Here is a 24210-nt window from a genome sequence, read left to right as displayed (position 1 = left end):
ATACGAATGTCCTACTTGAATTCTGTAGGTAACATTGAAGGCCCTGCTCTGTGTCACTTGCCATCAAGTATACAATAGGTGGCCAGGAACAGAGCCTTTTCTACTGTGGCACCTGCTTTATGGAATGTTTTAATTTATTTATGGGATTTGTACCGCACCCTTCCTCTAGAAGGGATCCTTCTGGCTCCTTCTCTACTTGCTTTACAACAGGCAGTGGAAAGTACTTTTACAGTGTGAGTGTGCCTTTTAATTCCACAACAGTGCCATCTTACACATGTCCACTCAAAAGCAAGTCCCACTGAGTTCTCAATGGGGCTTACTTCCAGGAAACAATGTATAGGCTTCTATCCCAAATTAAATGTACATGGTAACATGCTTATGTGGGCTTTTAAACTTTCACTGGATGTTGATGATTAAAAAGGGTTGTTTTGACAAAATTTGTCAGTCATTTTGAGTATCTTTTAAGTGTGAAATCAATATCACCATCATCAAAAAGAAATGAATCAGCGTCAGGCAATTGGTCCTCTCCCTAAGCCAATTCCCCATGCTTTCCCTGCACTCCTCACCAGCCTTGCTCTGTGCCCACCTGGATGTTTTCACCTGGCTGGATTGTGTCCTTATTTGTAATAAGGCTTCTTGCTTGCTGGATGGAGAGGTGTGGGTGTACAAAACCCCCTGGTTTTTGCATGTCTGTAATTCAGCCTACCTTGCCAAGGTAAGAGTCACATCCATTGCTACACCCACTATGCCTTTAGCTCTGCCTGCCACCTGCATGTGGATCTCAGAAGGTTCCCCTCAAAAGAATGTGGTCCTCAAACTGACAAAAAGATTCCCCACACCTGCTCTATAGGTGTCCTGTGCATGTTTCCTCCCTGCATCCCAGCTGTTGGGACTATGTACACATAACAGCTGTTCTGGACAAGAAGCTACATTTAAGCTACAGTCCTGGGAGGAAATCCCACTGATCTTACTTCTGAGCAGGCATGCATAGAATTGAGCTATTAGTTAGAATTGTTCCGCCATCTTGCCGCTGAGCAGCTGAAAGCTTGATTGCCAATTGCCTGAAAGGACTGTATATGGTCAGCCTTGGCTGCTGCATGCACAAATAAATAAAGTTTTAAGGTTTGCCTTTTCTTAATATTTTATTTATTTACATGGTTTCTATCTCACACCTTCAACAGTGTGTTCCGAGGATGACTAACAATTTAGCAAGACGCAATTAAGATACAATTTAAAAAATAGAAGACAGAAAATACAAAAAACCCACCATACAACAAAATGTAGAAAATAATAAAATAATGTGTACAAACTAAACATCTGAATTTTAATATATTTCTGTGGATTGCTTTTCCTGTTTTCTACCAAGAGACCTAACTCACAGCTGAAATATGTGCAATGACAATTGGAAAAAATGAAGGATGAGACGAAACCTTCCCACCTAATTAGGACCTTTTTAATGCTGATATTTGTTACAATAATAGGCTTCATTGTGTCTTAGCTAATGTGCTATGATTGTTGCTGTATATTTAAGCACACCAGTATGTTATGAATATTTATTTATTTGTCTTGCATACAGTGTGAATGTGATGTTCGATGTTTGGTGAATGTTTTTGTTGCTGCTTAGTAAATCAGTGAAGAACCTCCTGAAGATACACAAAATACCCTGTAAAAGTGCACATTGGAAATTATGTATGCATATTACTCTCATGAGATTTTTGTGCATACATCAGCAGAAACATTCGGACCTGCGTTATTGCATTCAAATTATGTAATTATACTGATTAACAACTGAAATTTCATTAGTTACTGAATGAAGATAAGCAAAGTCTTCCATACAAAATTACCGCCCCTTCCCAGTTCTCATGAATTAGAACTGTTGTAGTAAACTTCTGTTTATTCAAACAAAATGTTAAAACATAACAAAGATCAGATTTTTTCTCTATATAGTTATTAAAAAGGCATATATTTTAGTTCCATTTAACAGCATTTGCAAATTATTGCTATGAATGTTTTTCTCAAGATAGGACAGTGCTAACTGTTTTCTGTATGCTGTGATGCATCTTCTATACTGTATCATGTCAAAACGCAAAGCCATCCCCATTGAACCTCTTCAAGTCCATCATGCTTTTTGTTTGTTCTTTTCATGGTGTAGAATGGAATCACCCCACTGCATGTGGCTTCCAAAAGGGGAAACACAAACATGGTGAAGCTCTTGTTGGATCGTGGAGGGCAGATCGATGCCAAAACCAGGGTGAGTGTTTCTATTCCCTGAATGTCACCCTGCACCTCCTTCTCCCCTTTTGTTTCTTTGTTGATTTATGGCAGGGATCAGAAATATGAACAGCAATATGCATTCCTTTAGAGATAGCCATTAAGGAAGCCATTGTTTGCATTCAAGTCTTGAGTCCAAAGATTTTGTTCTATGACTGAAAGGAGAATTTCCATTTATGGAAGAGGTTGTTTTACTCATGAAAGGAGTAACTCTATGATGGTAATTCCTTCTGTCTATGGAGAAAAAACTTTGGATACTGAACGTTCTTGCTTCACAGTTGCCACTTTACTTCAGTGACGTCTCAAAAATTTATTCAGTGCCACGTGATCTTTCAGAGGATGCTGTCCGTTCTTGTTGAACTTCTCAGCGAAACTTCCAAGAGTTCCTAGAATTAATTTATAGACTGTTAACAAGTCAAGCAAGATATGATTGCAGGACCAGGCATCAGACTTCCCATACACCAGCCCATATAAATAAGAGACCAATAAGACTGGTTTGGGGTCAAAACAGGCCACAACTTTATTGAATACAGATGGAAGAGGTTTGGCTGGGCATAGGGCAATCTAAATACTTCTGGCCCACCCTCCGGAAGTGACGCGTGGTCAATCGAGGCAGGGGTTCCTAAGACTTAACATCACATAGGGTGACCGCCGCAGGGACCACCATCTGAGGGAGTATCTTCAGCCCTGGCCCAGGGGCAGGTGGAGACTACAACATCCCCTCCGTCCAAAACAAAGGATTGCCCCAATGCCCAACCAGTTGTGACAGTTGCTACGAGGTAGGCAAACCCCACCAGGTCAGAGCCAATTAGTCCAGTGGGCAAATTCTTACCCGGCCCCATAAAGAACGGCAACTGTTGTAGCCACAGCAAAGTCATTGATTAGCAGCATAAGCCATGGGCGGGCAGGCGAGGAAACCCGGCGCAGGAACAAACAGGCTGTGCCCCAGGCGTAGGCTGCTTAAATGGGCAAGGGGTGACTCCGAGGGAAGCCCACCAATGCAGGGTGCAGGCTAGGATCTGGTTCCTGATAGGTGGCAGGGGCTTATGCCCCCTCCTCCCATCAGGAAGGGCACTGCAGATTGAATTCCTCCGTTGGAGTCCCAGTGAAGCCGCCTCCGTCCTGCAGTGCTGTGGCACCGAAAGGCGTGAGCGGACTTGTCCTAAGAGTAATTGAGAAACCGCAAGCAGAATGCTAATCTTGAATTCAACAGATATAATTTATTTTGGTTTTAAGATTTATTTAGAAGTAAAAGAGAAAGACCTTAGAGCTGAAAAATGGTCCGTGGCCCTGGCAAATAATTGCTGGTTGGAGTATTGGACACTGTGTTTGCATACTAGTGTAGAAAAACAAACAGTTGTGAACTGCAGAGAGAGAGAGAGAGAGAGAGAGAGAGAGAGAGAGAGAGAGATTTATGTATGGAAGATAGGCGAGAGCAAGCAAGTGTCCTTTTTGATTAATGAAGCTTCAGTTCTGGGACAGAGTTACAGACAAAAGTATTTTAGACTCACAGTTTAGGCACCTATTCTATCCAAGCATGAAAGCACAATGTGATTGCTCTGGTCACACTTTAATTTGTTATACATTATTCCCTATCTTTTGAACATGCTATATTGCTATACTGGCTAGATCAAAGTGCAGCCTTGCAATATGCGATCTGTACAGGACCACCTCCAGTTTCTCACAAAGAATCTAATTTTAAAAGTCTTTCATTGTTTGGCTTATCACCCCTGTCAGCTGGGAGTGTCGCTCAAAGCTGCTAGCACACAGACACCCACACAGAACCTAGCGAGTGTCCCAAAGCACTGGCACCCTCATTTGCACAGGTTTAGCACCGTCCTTTCTCTTCGTTCTCAAGGACACTGCTGACAGCTTCTCAGTGTGGGAGATTCCAGAGCTTTGTGGTTTTGTTTGTCAGTGTCACGCCATTGTGTGGTGTCATTGTGTCAGGCTTTGATCCATTTATGTCCTCTTTGTTTTACCTTTGCTCTGTCTGCTTAGCTATGGCCATAACTAAATAGAGCAATAAAAAACAAAATAGGAATGATGTGACACTTGCCAATTTTCAAGGATACAGTGAGTCTGTTTGTCATTTGGAGAAGTGAATAGAAAAGCATCTTTATATCCTAGTGATTTAGCGATTTGTAACCCACTCCAAAGGGACGTGGGTGGTGCTACGGGTTAAACCACAGAGCCTAGGACTTGCCGATCAGAAGGTCGGCAGTTTGAATCCCCACGATGGGGTGAGCTCCCGTTGCTCGGTTCCTGCTCCTGCCCACCTAGCAGTTCAAAAGCACGTCAAAGTGCAAGTAGATAAATAGGTACTGCTCTGGCGGGAAGGTAAACGGCGTTTCCGTGTGCTGCTCTGGTTCACCAGAAGCAGCCTAGTCATGCTGGCCACATGACCCGGAAGCTGTATGCCGGCTCCCTCGGCCAATAAACCGAGATGAGCGCCGCAACCCCAGAGTTGGGCACGACTGGACCTAATGGTTAGGGGTCCCTTAACCTTTACTTTTAACCCACTCCAAACAACCAGAAAAGCTGCTGCCTCCTCTTTTGGCTTCAAACATTGCACCCTACCTTGCAATGGGACTTGGAGGCCAAACTGTACATTACAAACAAGGCAGTTTCTGGAGGGAACAATTACCTCCTACTGTTTCTCCATTTCAGTTCACACACTACAGTTTCCCCCGCTTGTGTTGTTTAAGAAGCATGTTAACTCATGATATGACCATAGGGCTCAGAAGGAGGAAGAGAGGCTGTGAGCAGCTTAAACCTTTGGTTTAAGTGCAATACAGAAAATGTCCTTCTCCTTATTTTCTAAGGCCAGAATCTTAGCCACAGGCTTTCTGCTGTTAAGAAAAATGTGGCAAACAGCAGAAAACAAAGAGGGTATCTGAGTGAACAATACAAAACCAGGGAAAATTACACTTAAACTCAAGGAAAGGCTTTATTATTTTGACAGAATGTGCAGAATTATCACCGGCAGACTTCATTAATAAATTCTAATTATGTTTCTTTAAAGGCCTTCCCAATATATCTCTTTAGTGATTGCAGTTAAACACAAACCCACTGAATGTTGCTGTTAAACTGAAAGAAAATGGAACCATCGCTCCCTCAGAACTGGCTTTTGATGGTGTGCTTACTGAGCGGAAATCAGAGCAGCCTCTGGATTTCTGCCTTTGCTGGACTTTCCACTTCTAGGTCCAAAACACTTGTTTCTTAGGGAACAGCTGACAATTGCTGAACTGATGCACAAGTCCGCCTGCTGTCTGTAAAGCTTATAAGGCCCCAGAGATTTGCCACAGTACTCTTGTTGCTCTGCTTCCTGGTTGTAGACAGAAAATAGGACCTGGCCCTCAAACAGACTGGAATTTTGGCAAGAAGTGAATCTGTCAGTAGAGTTCTACAGCTGGCAGCATGACTCAGTGAGATGTAGAGCACCTCACGAGTCACGAGAGGATCTGAATTCAGGTACAGCTATTTGAAGAGATTCCTTCTTTATTCATTAATTTATTTGAAAGCTTTTATAAACTGCTTAAAATTTAAAAATCTCTCAGCAGTATACAAAAATAATATAAAAAACTATAAAACACAACCACAGAAGCTGTTAAACAGCATTGTAAAAACAGATGTGCATTTGTAAATTGTCTAGAGTTGGGTATTTTTCAATCAAGCAGTACAGTGGTGCCCCGCAAGACAAACGCCTCACAAGACGGAAAACCCGCTAGACGAAAGGGTTTTCCGTTTTGGAGGCACTTCGCAAAATGAATTTCCCTATGGGCTTGCTTCGCAAGACGAAAATGTCTTGCGAGTTCCTGTGGGGTTTTTTCCCTCCCCCCCCCTTTCCTAAGCCCTAAACCGCTTATCAGCTGATCCGCTGATAAGCCGCTTATCAGCTGATCCGCTAAAAGCCGCTAAACCGCTAATAGCGCTAATCTGCTAAGCTGTCAATGGGCTTGCTTCGCAAGACGAAAAAAACGCTATACGAAGAGCATCACGGAACGGATTAATTTCGTCTTGCGAGGCACCACTGTATATACGTTTTGTTAAATAAAACTAAAACTAAATAAATGAAGGAAGAAAATGAGACAGATCAAAACAGGAATTCAGAAATAACAGGCTTGGTCAAAAAGTTATGTCCTCCCAGAATAATTTAATTTTCCTCACTGTGGGGCTCACTGTAGTTTAATCTGAGTGGGTTTTTCATGATTCAGTAATGAGCTCTGTTTTCACACTGAAGCTGAGCACTGCTCTTGTACTCCATATTATGGTTTTCTCATTTCAGGACACTTGAAGATTGTGCCTTGATAGGGCACTATTTGAAGGGTGTACATATTGTCACCAGGTTTCAGTTGCCATGCGAAGATAGGTAGGGAACAGGGTTACCTTAAAGGCACAGCTGTGCACAAATGGCCTCTCAAAATTCTCCAACCTGTTGGTGAGCAGAGTATTCAGGGCAACCATTTCACCCTTTTTTCCAGCAGGAAGGGCAATTATCCAGCAGTGGATGGGGTTCAATTATCTTTCCCCCCCTTATTTTGTTTGTTTGTTTGTTTGGAAATATGTGTGCATGTTGCTGCTGTCAGCAATGGCAACAACCACTGAGCTGGCACTCCATGGCATTAAGGTGGCATTGTGGGGGGTGAAATGGTCATCCCCACAAATAATAAACAATCTTAAGATGTCAACACTCTTTTAATAAAGTTATATGTAAACAGGAAGTAGTGTTAAGGGGGGAAAATGAGCAGAAACATTAATTTACGAGTTAAATTCCTGGAAGAATTGATCGGTCATGAATAAAAAAATGCTATGTCAGATTGTTATGCCTAGTTCCAAAAAGTTACTTTACAAATCTCATTCGCAGTTCACTGTCATGTCCACAGTAATAATAGAAGCTTATGTGAAAGGGTTATTGCAATAATATGTTTGAGATTATGTTGGGCAAGGAGAGAGGAAGTGTTTGCTTGCTTGATTTGCTACTTTGATACACCTTTACTGGTTTGACTGAGGACGTGGGCCTGTAAGGTAATAGTATGTTCTGTACAGCTTTTATCTTATCTCAGGTGGCTTTCTCACTTTGCATTAGAGCCCCAAACAGGGAACCAGAGGAATAAATTATTTCCCTTGTGTCTCTACCCTATATTTTAGACATTCTTTGGTTAAGCAATGAAGTTGTGCTTCTACAAAACAAGCTAGAAGTTTCATGGCAGCACCTTCAGCTGTGGGAGAACTGAGATCCCTTTGATTACAGGAAACCACTGCCCCACTAGTGTTCCTTCCTAGCCACTGGCGCCAAAGAGGAGCTACACCAGGGGTGCAATGGGCTATTATTCTGGTTTTGCTACTTCCAGTGTATTTCTGGGATCCAGAAGCTGTAACTGCGGCAGTCAAGTGACTTTCAGCTAACAAGGATTTATTTTGCTGCTATAGAGCAGGCGTAGGAACCTGTAGCCTGGCAGATGTTGCTGGACAATAGCTGTCATCATTCCTGACAACTGACCATGCTGGCTGTTTCTAATGAGTTGGACTCAGACCCCTAGATCCTTTGCACATGTGCCACTGCAATGTCAGGTGTCCTCCATTTTATAATTTTGCAGATGGTTCTTCCTGCCTAAATGTAGAACTTTACATTTGTCCCTCCTGAAATTCATTTTGTTAGTTTGGGCCCAGTTCTCTAATCTGTTAAGGTAATCTTGAATCCAAATTCTGTCTTCTGTGGCATTAGCTGCCCCTCCCAGTCTGGTGTCATCTGCTCAATCCCCCATCCATGCCATTTATCAGGATGTTGAACAACAACGGGCCCAGGACAGAACCCTGCAGCACCCCACTTGCCACTTGTCACCCAGAATAATGAGGAACCATTAGTGAACTCTTTGGGTTTGGTCAGCCAATTATCTACAAATCCACTTAACATTTCCCTTGTTCAACCCACATTGTACCAGCTTCTCTGCAAGAATAACATGGGGGACTTTGTCAAAAGCCTTACTGAAATCAGCATTCCCTGATCTTTTGATAGATGTGCAGCCAGTGCAGGTGTTTTACCAGTGATGTCACACATTGTTGGTCACGTACTGCCATCAGCAGTCTGCCTGCTGCATTCCACACCAGCTGGAGCTTCTGGTTCATGCCCAAGGGCAGCCCCCCATAGAGTGTGTTTCAGTAATCCAGCCTCAGTGTTCTGAATGCATGGACTACAGAGGTCATTAAGCCTTAAGTTCTATTCCATAGATTTCAATACTTAGTTGCAAGTAACTCTTGTTTAATTGTGTCCTATGGAGTTCATGGGTATGTTTGCAAATCTGTACAAAAACAACATCCAATATGACTTGGGTAAATTTATGTTCTTTTGTGTGCCTTCCTTCTGTCCCTTCATATAGCAGTGTCCTTCAGAGTTTACTTTAAACACAATTATTCTTTCCACGTTTCTTTGCTCTCCGAGGTCTGGAGTCACCTAGGATGCACTCAGTTCTCTAAATCTTTCATAGGCTTGTCTTTTGCTAACCGTCATGTTCAGTGGCAGAGAAGCCTTGCAAGTGCTTTGGGACAGGATGTTCTTCTGCAGCAAAGAGACGGTGCTGTCACAGCAAGTTTGCCGAATGGTTGTTAGGGCCTGCTTGCTTTTCAGACTTAAATTAAGGCTTCTTCCACTGTTGATTCCATATTATGTTTTTAAGGTCTTCCATCGCCCTTTTAGTTCCCCCCTTGCCCAAACCTCCGTAGCACTGTGTTTTTTACCCCTGTTTCAAAAGTAACCTGAGGCAACAAAGGTATTCCAAAATAGTGGAGAAAGATATTGGCAGAAAATGCTTCTTCTCTTTCTTCTGCTTAAGAACTGAAGACTGGTATACATTACCACAGCCATGTGGAAGCTGCTAGGAAATAATTATGCCCATAGGGATAGGGAGAGTGGCAGGTGATCGCTTTGGTTACCTGAATTCTGTAATGTCTCTTCATGCCACATCTTCATAAGTGGTGATGGACCTTGAATGATACCATGTGATTTGAGTGACAATTAGTTCCCCATAGATACCCCTCACATTAAAGGCCCAGTTTTGCTGCAGGTTTTTTTGGGGGTGTTCATAGGTGAAGAACATTGTATTCCATGAGCACAAGAGTGTTGGGTATGATAAGCATTTCGCTGTTTTTGCCTTTTTAAAGGATGGACTGACTCCACTTCACTGTGCTGCACGAAGTGGACACGACCAGGTTGTAGAACTGCTCCTAGAACGAGGTGCTCCACTGCTTGCCAGGACCAAGGTGGGTAACTCACAATAGAAGACACCTTAGACATTTGTCTGGTTTTGAAATATCAAGGTAGATTGCAGTACTTATGCATAAAGCATAAAATCTGGAATGTGAGTAAATTGTGGCACAGACATATATGGCAATACTCTGCTGGATTCCTGCACATAAACACAAGCAGACTTTAATTCAGGCCGCCACACACCAGCCTGGAGAAAGAGGTCTAATTTAGGTTAGTGCTTTTGTACTGTTCTTTATGTGTAGGAATGTTTTCCTGCATATTCTCCCACAACCAGGAGTATGTTCGACAAAGTCACGTGAGAATATCTCAGAGGAACCTTGTTCAATTCACATTGCTGGAAATGTGGTAGACAGCAGGTTGGGTCCAAATTAGGGATACAGGAGCATCCCCTTGTTTGCCCTCCATGGGTATGTCACTTTGCATGCATTCCAAGCAAATGTGCACATATCCTTGAGGGTTGTGTACTCCTTCTAAACAAATAATTAGGCAATTCCTAGTCAGCATGCTGTGTTTTTACTATTCCAGTAGGCTTTGTAAGTTATTTTGAAATTCTTCTGCTGCAGCAAGGGTGCTCACATTATTGGGCATAAATCAGTCATATCTATTAATTTCAGTGGGCTCCATGTAAGACTAGCGTTGGATACCACTCTGTAAGTCTGATGCAGTTTTGAACTTTGGTCTTATGTCTTGTGCAGAATGGACTCTCTCCGCTTCATATGGCTGCCCAAGGTGACCACGTGGAGTGTGTCAAACACCTACTGCAGCACAAAGCTCCTGTCGATGATGTCACGCTGGATTACTTGACTGCCCTTCATGTTGCTGCACACTGTGGCCACTATCGTGTCACCAAACTCCTGCTGGACAAGAGAGCAAATCCAAATGCTCGTGCTCTGGTAAACCTTTCCTGTACCTCTTCTGGAACACAAGGGGTCTTTGGACATTCTCCTCCACACATGCAGTGAATGCATGAAAAGGACTCAGTGCTTACTGACCTCTACCCCTGATGTTAGCATGCCTACTGCCTCTGCCCCCAGTGTCCATGCAGCTAGCATGGGCATTATGGGGGCAGGGCCACTTGGACTACGGGTGCCAGGGCTGAAGCCAGCAAGCACATGGTTCCCCTTCCTGCTCCACACATTCAGTGTTCATGTGGAGGGGGAGCATCTGCAGAGAGCCACAGTCACATTGATCCAGCTGCTTCTTGTGACTGTCCGAACTCTCATGTGTGCATGCAGTTTCTACCTCTTCAGGGGGTTCCCCATTGCTCCCTGCAATAAAGGGGCACACATTGCATTCTGTATTGAAAGGAGTGTGTAGTGAGCTACGCAAATGACAATCTAATGGTTCTAATGTGTGATTCTAGACATTGCAGTCTCTGCCACTGCCTAATAATTCTAATTCAGTAGGTATGTTCACACTGAACTCATATTTGCTTGTAGGAGGTTGTAGCCTTTTTGAGGGGAGGCAAGGAAACTAGATCTATTAGCAGGTGGCTTTGGGCTTCTCTTCCCCTCCCAACCCCCTCCTCCCCCCAAGCCTCCCTTGCCTCACAGCAAACTATTTGTAAGGTCCACTCCATTTCAAAAATAGTTTGTATTATGGTGAACGTCAGTGGTTAAAAATAAAATCCACCAAGTCAATGCAAGCCCCTTGCGTGTGTCCAAGCAGCTCTCTGAATTCTGGCTGAAGTTCTCTGCAGTGCATTAACTGTCCTCACAGCTGCCATATAGTCTCTTTAATATTTCAGCACCATGGATTCTAAGGCTGCAATACAACCCCACTTACACAGAAGTAACCATGAGTTGTCCATTAGGATTGCAGCCTAAGTAGACTCCACCCTATGCTGATTATTAATTGGCATTTAAAACAGGCTGTGTTTGAAATTCAGGTTTCCAGACTGTTGACGTAATTGGCATCAATTGGCTTATGGCTCAGACAATTCAATTGATATGCTTCTCTAAAGGAAGAATTATGTTTTTATGATGTATAACACTGGGCAACAATTTTTTACTTTTTGAATGTTGTCTAGATTTCTACAACTGATTTAGGGTATTTTTGCACTGCTGAATCAGGAAATAGCATCCGTTTATCTCCATCAGGTCAGGTTTACTGTAAACTGAATGGTGGGCATTGATAAAGGTAAGTACACGTAAATTGCATGTTGCTTCACCATTTTTCAAACTTCAGGGCTTGAACTTCCATTTCTTGGAACTCCAGGAATGCTCAGTGGCAGGGGGGTCTCTCTTCAGAGTCCAACAGTAGTCAGCCATCATGACTGTGTCCCAGCGACCCTGATACCTGGTCTCCATCTCTTTCATGTCCTGATGGAATCTCTCCCCCTGCTCGTCACTCATTGAACCCAGGTCTATATGTGAAAATAGGTAGTGCATCTTGACGCTCATGTTGCAGCCCAGGTTTCTGAAAGCAGTCAGCATGTTGTTGACAAGTTCTGCATAGTTTCTGGCCTTATTGTTGCCAAGAAAGTTATTCACTACCAGAACAAATGCCTTCCACGCTTCCAGTTCCACTTCGTTCATTGAGTTTCCGAACTCTGGATCTCTAATGAGCTGACGGATCTGAGGACCGTCAAAGATGCCAGCTTTCAACTTCTCCATGGTCAATCCTGGAAAAGCCTGGCACAAGTAAGTGAAGCAGTCACCATCCTTGTCCAGAGCCTTGGTGAACTGCTTGATTAAGCAGAGCTTGATGTGCAGAGGTGGGAAGAGTATTCTGTCTCTGTCCACCAGAGGGTCGTTGATGATGTTCCTTTTTCTGCAAGGCACCAATTCCTCCTGCACAGGCCAGTCCTTCTTCATGTAATGCTGAGCACGGTCCCTACTATCCCACATGCACAGAAAACATGGGTACTTGGTGAAGCCAGACTGTTGTCCCAACAAAAAGTTCGCCATCTTCAGGTCAACACAAATAAACCACTTATGCTGATCATAACCAATTTTCTCCAGCACATACTTCACCACTTCATAGTTCTCCTTCACTGTACTCGAGTGAGCCAGGGGTATAGAGGCAAACTGGTTGCTGTTGTGTAGCAGAACACATTTCAGTGATCGCTTGCTGCTGTCAATGAATGGTCTCCAATCTTTGGGTTCGTACTGTGGCACTCCAAGCTTGAGCAGAAGCTGCGCAATATCTGCACAGTACACCAAGTCCTTCTCTTCCGAGAAAAAACGGAGGTACTCCTGATGCCTGTTGCGCAAGAAGCTGATGCGAGCACTGTCAGAGAGGAGGTTTCTTTCCTTCAATCTGGATGCCAACAGTTCAGCAGAGTCCTTTGACAAGCTGAGGTCGCGAACTAGATCATTTAACTCCTTTTGGGAAAATGGATGTGGAGCATCATCTTCAAGAACCACTTCTTCTTCTTCATGTCCTTCAACACTGGAGGCATCTTCGTCATTAATGTCAGGAATTTCTCCAAAGATAGGCACTGGAATTTCATCACAATGAGCTGCAGGACGACGTGCTGATTGAAGATCAGGATACTTGAGGCTGCTCCGGTTCTTTCTGTTGATCCCAGCATGCCTTGCACACCATGTGTGGCGCCCAAGCTTTACACTTCATGGGCCGGCTGCCCCATTAACTTAGTTTTGATCCCCCAACTTTATGCTTTGCCGCACCAATTTATGGAAGATTTTGAGGTTTTATGACTTCAAACTGATCCCTTTTCGACATAATCACCCAGAACTGTCGGACCTGAATACTACTTCTTGTCATTAAAATAATCATTTCCATTCAAAACAATTATTCGACATGGCATTTTACCCCCACCAACTTCTTCTAAAATGCTCCACACAAGCGTACATGTGAACAAGAACGTAAAAAAAGACATGTGGCCATACCTCAAAAACTTGACCTGATTGAGCAAAACCAATGTGATTTTTGGATTCAGCGCATCAGATTTGTCCTAAATCAGCTGAAAAAATGCAGACAACAAATTTGTTGTTGACCAGTGTAATAGGTAAGCTGTTGTTGATGATGGCTATTCTCACAACTTTACTTGTATTATTTATTCAGGTTTAAAGCAGCTAAAATTGCAGTTAATTGACTAAAACAGCACTGTCTGGAAACTACGTAAAGAGAAGGATCTTCTGTTTCTTTGATGCTATGTGAACATTTGGTTTAACAGAAGCTGCTAATATCACTTCCCATCAGTTGTCATGTTTGCCTATTTCCAAAACAGGACTATTTTTGAACTAGAAATAGTTCAGAAATAGTGTATCTAAAAATTAAGTAGCTTCACAGTTAACATAAAAAGAAAAGAAGGAGAAGATTTTAAAAATGGCACTTTAATTCTTAGTGTCCTCATTCTTTACAGAGTTCTGATGCTTAGTGCTTCATAAAAAGCCATTTTAAGAGCACTGGCCTCCTAGTGGCACAAAGTAATACACACAACAGCAAGCCTTAATCAAAACCTTGTCATATATTGCTGCATACATACATAGATACATAATAATCCAACTTGCAACTTGAACGGAAAAATGTTGCTTGTGTTAGCTTTCAGTTCATGCTGTCTTTACTGCCATGTGCAATATTCGCGTTTTGACATCCCACTTCAAATGTTACTTTTGGCATGTCAAATAGTGAATCTTGCATGGAGTGGCAAAAGTGCACTGCTAACTCACCACAGGTTACAGCTGCCAAGTGTCAGCCTGAGAAAGGGGTTGCTCATGCTTGCCCTGTCCCCAGAGGTTTGTGAGAAAGAAAGCCCTAGCATATATGATCCTTTAAGCAGTAGCTGTGTTATCTGATATCAGAAAAGAGCCCTGTTCTCGATTTTTCCATGATAAACCAGATGACTCAGCTTTTTTTTTTTTTTATAAAACATACACACACAATGTATGATTTCACATTTTCAAATAAAACAACAGATAATTCTGGTGTGTTTCAACAGATTTTTAAACTATTAAATTACTGAACTTAGTCATTAGAGACCAATGTCACGCCTAAGCTAATTGTCAAACATAAGTGGCTTCAGTCAGGAGTGGTGATATGTTTTCATTACCTTTTAGCAACTGTTAGAAAAAGAACAGCCAAGCAACACCACCATTCATTCTCGCTTCTCTAACACAGGCATTAATTAGTGAGACAGTTAAAACTTAGAGTAAATCAGAGATGTGAAGAGATGCCCCCCCCATTTTTTCCCTAATATTTAAAATAAAAAGAAGGGGGAAAGTTATGGAGTATTTACTTTCAAAATGGTTATGTGTGAAGGACTTTTCAAAATGGTATTTTAAAATCATATTTACACATTTTGGGATAGCACTATTTTTCATGTGAAGATCACCACACAAATTAAATTGCGGATGGGACACATTTTGTATTTTCAAAAAGGCACTTTAGCTTCACAAATTCTGTGTCTTCACTCATGCTGGGATTAAATGGGAATAAACTGGCCCTGGAGTATATGCTTTTTCAGTATGTCGGAACCTGACGTTACTGAAGAAAATCTGATAATCTAACGCTGTATGAGAACTGAGGGGTGCATGCTATAACTAACCTGATTGTCTTTTGCACAGAATGGTTTTACTCCACTGCACATTGCTTGCAAGAAAAATCGCATTAAAGTCATGGAACTGCTGGTGAAATACGGGGCTTCTATCCAAGCTATAACAGAGGTAGAGAAATTTCCTAAAGAAGCATCTCTCCCCACTATTTCTTCCTTCTCTTAGTTCCGCACTCTCCTTTTAAATAAATGAGGAAGATCCTAAAGGCGCTCTGCAGGGGAGTAAAATTGCTGTTGCTTTATTTCACAGTCGGGCCTTACACCAATACATGTGGCTGCATTTATGGGGCATTTGAACATAGTTCTCCTGCTGCTGCAGAATGGAGCCTCTCCAGATGTCACTAACATTGTGAGTATGGCTTACATCTGAGTAATCATAGTTTTGCTGCACTGCCATTTGTGTTACCCAAAATGTTACATTTGGTATTGTTAATTTATTAAACTTCCCTATAAATCTGTCTTGCATAAATGCATACAAAAGGGGGGGGAGTATGTGTTTTTCTGTCTTTTGCTCTTCTGTCTGTCTTTGGTTTAGTTATTTTATATATATATATATATATATATATATATATATATATATATATATATAACCTCGATAAAGAATATCTTAAGTGTTTAAGCTGCAATGTTGCTTTGAGCCTGTGTGGTGTACTGGTTAAAGTGTTGGACTAGGACCTGGGAGACCAGAGTTCAAATCCCCACTTGGTCATAATACACACTGGGTGATCTTGGGCCAGTCACTGTCTCTCAGCCTAGCCTATCACACAGGGTTTTGTGGAAATTAAATGGTGAGGAGGAGGAGGAGAACCACCTTGAGCTCCTTGGAGAAAAAGGTATTATATAAATGCAATAGATTAACAAATTTCAGGTTCCTTAACTTTAAAAAAAAATGACACCTTTGTGGTATTGGCAGACTTGACTTGACTATAGTAATAAATGTTTGTGTACATAAACAAACATACCTCTATGCTACCATAAATAGTCTTCAAAATAAACTTTGATTAAAAAATTGAATGCCCTTGAAAGAAAATAATTCATTCTAAACATGTTTATATGGAAGTTCGTTGTTCTGAATTCATTGAGATTTAGTTCCTAGTAAGTATAAGATTGCAGCCCAAATCTAATTATGTGTCAGATTCAACTTTTGCCTGTGCTATTTGCCAAATGCTTAAATCATCCAAGTGTAAAGGCAAAATAGCCTTTTATAATATTTATTACTAACAATCAAGATTGCTTAAGTGAAGCCAGTCCTAATTCTCTATTTATACATACAGTTAATTTTGCCGTGTATAATTTATTCATGGAAATTAAGTTAACAAAATTACAGCTGGGAAAATAACCAAGGAGCATAAAACAGACGGTAAAAACATTTCAATCTGAATTTTTTAATACCTAATTATTGTTTGGTATTATCACATGGGTGGCGCTGTGGGTTAAATCACAGAGCCTAGGGCTTGCCGATCAGAAGGTTGGTGGTTCAAATCCCCGTGACGGGGTCAGCTCCCGTTGGATACAGTGAGTCTAGCTTCACCATTTGTCAATTAGAGAAGTGAATAGAAAAGCATCTTTATATCCCAGTGATTTAGCAATTTGTAACCCACTCCACAGGGAGGCGGGTGGCGCTGTGAGTTAAACCACAGAGCCTAGGACTTGCTGATCAGAAGGTCGGCGGTTCGAATCCCCGCAACGGGGTCAGCTCCCGTTGCTCGGTCCCTGCTCCTGCCAACCTAGCAGTTCAAAAGCACATCAAAGTGCAAGTAGATAAATAAGTACCGCTCCGGCGGGAAGGTAAACGCCGTTTCCGTGCGCTGCTCTGGTTCGCCAGAAGCGGCTTAGTCATGTTGGCCACATGACCCGGAAGCTGTACGCCGGCTCCCTTGGCCAATAAAGCGAGATGAGCGCCGCAACCCCAGCGTTGGCCACGATGGGACCTAATGGTCAGGGGTCCCTTTACCTTTACCTATTATCACTTAAACTTGACAGTTGAATCAGTTATTGTTTTCAGAAGTTAAATTTAACATGAATGGTCTGCAAAACTAAAAGTCTCATGGAGATTCATGGAACCATTCTAATGTGAATAATACGTTTTGGATTATGGAAAGATCTGTAGAAACACCGTGATACATCTGGAACTAGAGGGTTCTAGCAGGAAGTTGCAGGCTAAGTATAGCAGCTGACCTGAAATAAGCATAATCCACTATGGCCATTTACTTCTGTCCCCTCCCTACTCCTCTTCTTGTTGTGTGACAGCTTTGATGCAAAGATCATGGTTTGAATCAAGCCATATGCTATTACATCCAAACCAGGGAAGTCTGGTATAACAGAAGCCAAGATCACCACATCAAAAGTCTTGCCTTATGGAGTAGGGAGGTGTGTGTTGTTAGAATGCTTGGAAGTGGCTTAAGAAATACCATATTTTTCCGTGTATAAGACTAGGGTTTTTTCCTAAAAAATAATGTCCAAAATTTGGGGGCATCTTATACACGGATAGCTCTTCCCCCATTTTCTTGAATTGGAGTCCACGTCTTATAGATGGAAAAATATGGTAATTATTTATAAAGCTGTGAATGCACACCTAAATGCAAACTATGCGTGCAGAGATTGTTTTGTTCCATGTCCCCAGGCAAGAGTATTTAGCAGGAGTAGAGGGAAAGGACCCCTGGGCGGTTAAGTCCCGTCAAACTTGACTATGGGGTGTGGTGCTCATCTCACTTCAGGCCAAGGAAGCTGGCGTTTGTCCTCAGACAGCTTTCCGGGTCATGTGGCCAGCATGACTAAACCAGAGTAATGATGGTTGGAATAGAGTATCTGTTAATCAACTTTAGGGAGCTTACCTGGATGAGGGATAACCCTTGTATTTCCTGTGTGGGAGATACTTTTGGGAAGGGGATTTGTTCATTAACATAGTTTAGGCCAGGCATGGCCAAACTTGGCCCTCCAGCTGTTTTGGGACTACAACTCCCACTATCCCTAGCTAACAGGACCAGTGGTCAGGGATGAAGGGAATTGTAGTCCCAAAAAAGCTGGAGGGCCAAATTTGGCCATGCCTGGTTTAGGCAAAACCCTCTTACATATAGCAAGGAGGAGAGGGCCAGGAGATAACTGCAGCATATACTCTGTGGCACAGATATTTCTTGTCCTCTTTCTTATCTCTGTGATGTGCTCTGTCCTTGCACCCCCAGTTGTAGGAGTAGCATGAAAGTTAGCTGTTGGGTGTTTGTGTTTGGAGTCCTGAACACAAAATACCTGTGTTAGTTATGCAAAGAGAAATTTTATCAGTGTTCTTCATATATTTATTGCACAGGGTGGTTCCTTTTTGTATAAAGTCCCCTTTTTACTTTGTTCGCGTAACCAAGTTCCCTCTTGTGTGACCTAAGTATGCTCAACCACCAGAGAGATGACCTAGTCATGTTGTGTCCTATCAACTGAATTATAGTCTCTTCATCAGGGGGTTATATATTGCTGGTTGTGAGCAGGGTTATTTCTCTCCTGTCCACATCTCCACCCTATTTGGGCTGCTGGTAGAGACAAGATTGAGGTGGAGATGGGTGAGGCAAAGCAGAACTCAGGCTGGGTACAGGGTGAGGTTCAGGCTAGATACTGGGCAAAATGTGCTAGCTCAAGGTGAGGGAAAGGGTTCCCACTGAATGCAGGGCTCAGGCTGTGCTCTAGAAACACAGCAGTTCAATGTTACTTCAGCAAGGAGCAAACTGGGACTCAGCCCTATATAGAAGCAGCAATAGGTGCATCCTAAGTGTGAGTCCCAAAGCAGAAAGGTGCTGCTTTGATTAAAGGGGCCCAACCACCCCTATCCTCCTTCTGGGTCTTCAATGATGTCATCATAAGTCCAAGAACAGCAGCTCCAGGTTCTCTGGCTGGAGGGATAGTGCCTCCCCCCCACCCCCGATTGATGAAGATTAATCTAGCCTCTTGTTTCTAGATATATGGCCCTCAAAGACATGCTCAGCAGTGGCATTTTAGGAGGAATCGCTAAATGGAATCATAGTTGGAAGCAGTTGGGGTTTTTTTCAGGGGGTACTCAAGAGTATGCAGTACAGGCACTGTTTTTGGTTGTTGTTGTTAAAAATTGTGACACTGTAACAACTTCATGGTGAGTATCAGCACCTATTTTTCTAGAAAAAAGCACTGGTTGGAAGGGACCCTGAGGGTTATCTAGTTTAACCCCCTGCAATGCAGGAATCTCAGTGCATGGTCCCCCATCCAATTTGAAACCATATCGGATCTTGCTTAGCTTTGCAAATGTGCTAGCACTTTTATTGCTGCACCACTAAGAGGACATTCATCACTCATATTCTGCCTCCATGGTCAGAGGCATTGCCGCCAAATACCAATTGCTGGAGATCACAGAGCTCTTGCACTCATGTTGCAGATTTTCTGCAGGCATCTGGTTGACCGATGGAAGAACAGGATGCTGAACTAGACGGGCCATTGGCCAAATCCAGCATAGTTTTCTTACGTTGTTACTGGCTTTGCATTACTGACTTTTTGGATATTAGGAGTAGAGGATTTGCTTCCATTGCACTGAACATTGACCAGTATGAATGAAACTAATAAGGTTTGCATTCGGTTGGCTAACACATTAAAAAATCTGGCTTGTTTTTTTTCAGCGTGGTGAGACTGCATTACATATGGCTGCTCGTGCAGGACAGGTGGAAGTGGTGCGCTGCCTCCTGAGGAATGGTGCACTAGTTGATGCACGCGCAAGGGTAGGTGTTTTCATATATCTACCTCTGCACTTTATTACAAAAGCAGAAGAGTTTCTGAGTGTGCTATCTACAGGTCGTCCCCCTGTCCCCCACTCCCAGCCCTTGGGTAATTTTGTAGATTTATTTGTAGTGCAGGAAACATTCTGTATGTATCTACCTTTTGAACACATGTAGAATAATTATTTGAAACTGGGGAAAATGAGGCTTCATCTTTAATAACAACAGTCCCACTCTAACTTCTGTCCTGCTTTGAGTTGTAGGAGGAACAGACCCCATTGCATATTGCCTCTCGCTTGGGTAAAACAGAAATTGTCCAGCTGTTGCTGCAACACATGGCACACCCAGATGCAGCAACTACTAATGGGTATACACCGCTGCACATCTCCGCCCGAGAAGGTCAAGTTGATGTAGCATCAGTTCTTTTGGAAGCAGGCGCAGCACACTCTTTGGCTACCAAGGTAAAATCTGAAGTTTTGGTACAAACAGTCTAATAGTGAGCTGGCTAATGCTAGTATTGAACTTCCATTAAGTTTTCATCAAGTCTCTCTCTGTAGATCAGAAATAAAGGATGCTTGCTTAATTTGACTGCTGTGAATTCTGATATGAACTGACGTGATGCACACCTTCCAGATTGGAACTGACAGCACAGTTCTATAAGTTCCAGTCATCTGAAAGGCATAGAGCAGGTCAGGTCATATCAAAATTCACAACCATCAAATTAAGCAAGCATCCTTATTCCTATACAATAGATAGAGAGACCTGATGAGGAAAGATGAGTATTTGATGAAGAAGCACTTGGTGTCTACTCAGAAGGAAGATTGATTGAGCTCAATGGGTCTTACTCTCAGAAAATTCTTAGTATCAGAATATATTTAGAAATGTGTATTTTGAGTAGGGATGGGGGAGAAATTAAATTCCATTTCATTTAAGGCCAAAACTACCCAACGTACACATTCAAAACAATATAAGAACCAAAACATAGCCAATCTTCAAAATTCCAGTTCTCCGAATTTTGCAATGCAATTCTTCAGCCAAGTAACGTGTACAAAACTTCATGTACTAAAATAAAAGTTTACATTAAAATGCATATATATTAGTGAAAGTAACATACGAAATGCTTTATTATTAGGGAAAATATGCTTTGTAAGTTTTTTTGTGTGTATTGGAAGAAATTCACGTTAAAATTCAGATGAATTTTCTTGAGGATCTTATTTTCTTAAAAAAAACCACACAAACTGATGTGGAAATGTGGGAAACTGAAGATGGAAAAATCAGAAACAGGGAGAAACTGAGATTGATAGATCAATTCATCCCAAATATTGAGAAGAAAGGTACATTTAGAAGTGAATTTTCACGCAGGTTCTGAAAAAATGCAGAAAAAGTGGAAATAGGATAGCAAGGGCTTATTTGTGAATACAAGAGTGACATGAACCAGAAGTAGCCTTATTTGTGCATCTCTAAATATGAATAATAGTAGAGCTATAGTTAAGTTAGAAGTGGTTGGCACAGTGGAGCGGTGTCCTCCTGACACCAGTGTCACTGCTTCTCTGGACAGGGCAAGGCAGTAGTCAGATCAGGGATGCCCAGGCACACCAATGGATAGAGTTCATTGCCTCCATTGTTGTTGTGCCAGCACAGTTCTGATCTCACTGCTACCATGCCCACTCACCACTCAGGTAAGTAGTAATGGTGTTGGCATTGAGAGAGTGAATCTGCAGCGCCACTCCTGAGTTAGACCAAAGTAAATTCTCCAAAAGCATGCTTCCCTCCAGACGTTTCAATGGTCATGAGTTGGAATCCAAAAAACTATGGAGGGCACCAGCTTGAGGAAACCTGCTTGTAAGCACTGTAAAGTAAAAGCAGTTTATAATACATTTAATATGTGCATAAACTGAGTGATATTTGATAGAGCTACCATTGCCATATTACCTTGTTCACCTTAGCATATCACTTTCTAAGTGCTGGTTTCCCAAAACTGGCACAGTGATTCAGAGCAAGAGGTGTTTGGTCACAGGCAGATGATTATCAAGACAGCTAAAATACATGGGGTGTATGTGTGTGTGACTTGTATTCAGATGATTAATTCTTAAAGAGTTGCTTGATTTAGACCTGATCAGTTATTTAAATAGTTGCATTCATTGTTCTCTAGTAAAGAATATGGGTTGTTACAAAAGAGGATGCTCCATCCAGTACGGAAATTGGAGGTGAAATGGTTTTACACCAGTTAAAAGAAGTGAAGACATTTTGAAGATATGACATGAGTTCAAGTTTATCAATAGTCCACACACCTTCAAAGTTGACACAAAAATTGTGTACAGGAACCTGCTTGTAGTGCATACAGAGTATTTTGACCTACGATTCCTATTACCAAATCCACAAATTGCTTTTTTCAGACTCCTGGGAGTTTAGGAAACAGTCAGGGGGTACTGTGAAGGCAGTGGCTGAGAAGGAATATCTCATAGCAAAATTGAATACATGCGCAACTGCATGTCAGATACTGCATATATACAGTATACACACACTCAACACACACACCCTGCCTTTCAACATGTATTTGATAAGTGGGATGTCTTAATTTTGTAAGTTGTGTTCATTTACTTTTTGTAGAAAGAAAGAAAGAAAGAAAGAAAGAAAGAAAGAAAGAAAGAAAGAAAGGCATCTATAACTTCAGATAATAATAATAAAATAATAATTCTCAAAGCAGCTTACAAAAAAACTGAAACCTACAATATACAAATTTCAAAATATACCATATTTTTTGCTCTATAAGACTCATTTTTCCCCTCCTAAAAAGTAAGGGGAAATGTGTGTGTGTCTTATGGAGCGAATGCAGGCTGCACAGCTATCCCAGAAGCCAGAAAAGCAAGAGGGATTGCTGCTTTCACTGTGCAGCGATCCCTTTTGCTGTTCTGGCTTCTGAGATTCAGATATTTTTTTTTCTTGTTTTCCTCCTCCAAAAACTAGGTGCGTCTTGTGGTCTGGTGCGTCTTATAGAGCGAAAAATACGGTAAATTAAACTTCAGGTTAGAACATTAGAACAACACTGATGGTGCAAAGGCCTCCTGAAATAAAACTGTTTCACTTGGCGCCTGAAACTTAGCAGACATAGTGCCTGCATGGGATATTTCCTTTTAGGGGTGGAAATACTTAGCAAGTTGGGAAATATGCTATGGACCCTTGGGAAGTTATGATTAATAATTTTTTTATTTCCTTTAATGATAAAATTTGTTTTTAATTTGAGGGCTAAGCAGTTATTGCATTGAGAATATGTAGGGATTGTTCTTTAAAACCAAGTAATTAAGATTATATTAATGTTTTTGGGTTTTTCCACTGTACATTTTTAGAAAGGATTCACACCACTGCATGTGGCAGCTAAATATGGAAGCATTGATGTGGCGAAACTCCTGCTGCAGCGCCGTGCATCTCCTGATTCATCTGGAAAGGTAGGGATTAGTGTCTGAATTTGCTTTTTCCAGTCAATACTGTTAATAATTTTCCATTGCAGTTATTAGAAGTAGCTTTTATTTATATATTAGTTTATAGATTAATATAAATAAAATGCAACTGATGATCCCAAGAGTGTCATAAATTAATTTTTGACACCAAAAAGGACTTGTATGCACAGGAGTGTGGTTAACAAACACTGAAATATCATTAGCATTGCAGAAAACAAATCTGAAATATTATATTAGTCAATTAATGACATGCAGTTGACAGACAAATTTTATTCCACAATTGTAGAATTAGATAACAAATCAGGAACTTATATGGGGAAATGGTTAAGAGACTCAGGGCAGGAATTAAATACAGCAGAAAGTAGCTGGATAGGGGTTAATTTTTTTAGCAAGAATGATATCATAGTTCTGAAATTATTTTTTTTAAAAAAAACTTTTAATCAATAGTATCTAACTCCATATAAACTAAGTCAAATCTATCCAAATACACAAAGCAGTTATTGGAGATGTAATAACCTTCAAGCAGAGTTCATGCATGCATCTTAGCACTGTCTAATTATGCATATGGAACACTTTGCACAATCTTATTGTAAAAGTTTTGGTTTCTTGCCAGTAGTGCTGGTCCCAAGTCAAATTTCCTACTCACACTCCACAATATCTGTAGGTAAAGCTTCTCCATGTTTCTCTGCCAGCTACAGCTGATTATGTGCAATAGTGGCAGGGAATGATATCAGAGCAAGTTGAACTAGATAGCACACAGCAGGTGGGAGAGAACTTGATAGGGCTACCATTTTCAGCAGAGTTCGTGTTCTCTGTAATGTAAATTTTTGTTCTGATTACATAAACATGTAATTCCACATTGACTTCTCAGTAGTAAGTCTGGTAGGATAAAAGTACAGTGATATGGATCAAGTCCCCCCCCCTCCGAACCTGACAAATGATTCTGTTGGTAAGACTGAATTATTTTGTTTT

At 41.6% G+C, this 24210-nt stretch overlaps 1 protein-coding gene across 30 annotated transcripts in view; it reads left to right on the top strand.

Annotated features, from left to right (window-relative positions):
* ANK2 (ankyrin 2) overlaps nt 1-24210 on the top strand; it is a gene marked incomplete at its 3' end in the record, with an annotated part of 330684 nt that overhangs the window by 230641 nt on the left and 75833 nt on the right. For all 30 annotated transcript variants that reach the window (XM_081876550.1, XM_081876558.1, XM_081876549.1 and 27 more), the window contains 8 exons: nt 2153-2251; nt 9433-9531; nt 10234-10431; nt 15070-15168; nt 15307-15405; nt 19685-19783; nt 20044-20241; nt 23128-23226. In XM_081876550.1, the coding sequence (XP_081732676.1) occupies nt 2153-2251; nt 9433-9531; nt 10234-10431; nt 15070-15168; nt 15307-15405; nt 19685-19783; nt 20044-20241; nt 23128-23226 (990 nt within the window). The remainder of the gene's footprint in view (nt 1-2152; nt 2252-9432; nt 9532-10233; nt 10432-15069; nt 15169-15306; nt 15406-19684; nt 19784-20043; nt 20242-23127; nt 23227-24210) is intronic.

This window comes from Podarcis erhardii (assembly GCF_964252035.2).
Source record: "Podarcis erhardii genome assembly, chromosome: 9".
Classification (NCBI taxonomy): Eukaryota; Metazoa; Chordata; class Lepidosauria; order Squamata; family Lacertidae; genus Podarcis; species Podarcis erhardii.
Note: the sequence above shows the minus strand (reverse complement) of the source record. Positions and strands in the feature narration are given on the sequence as shown.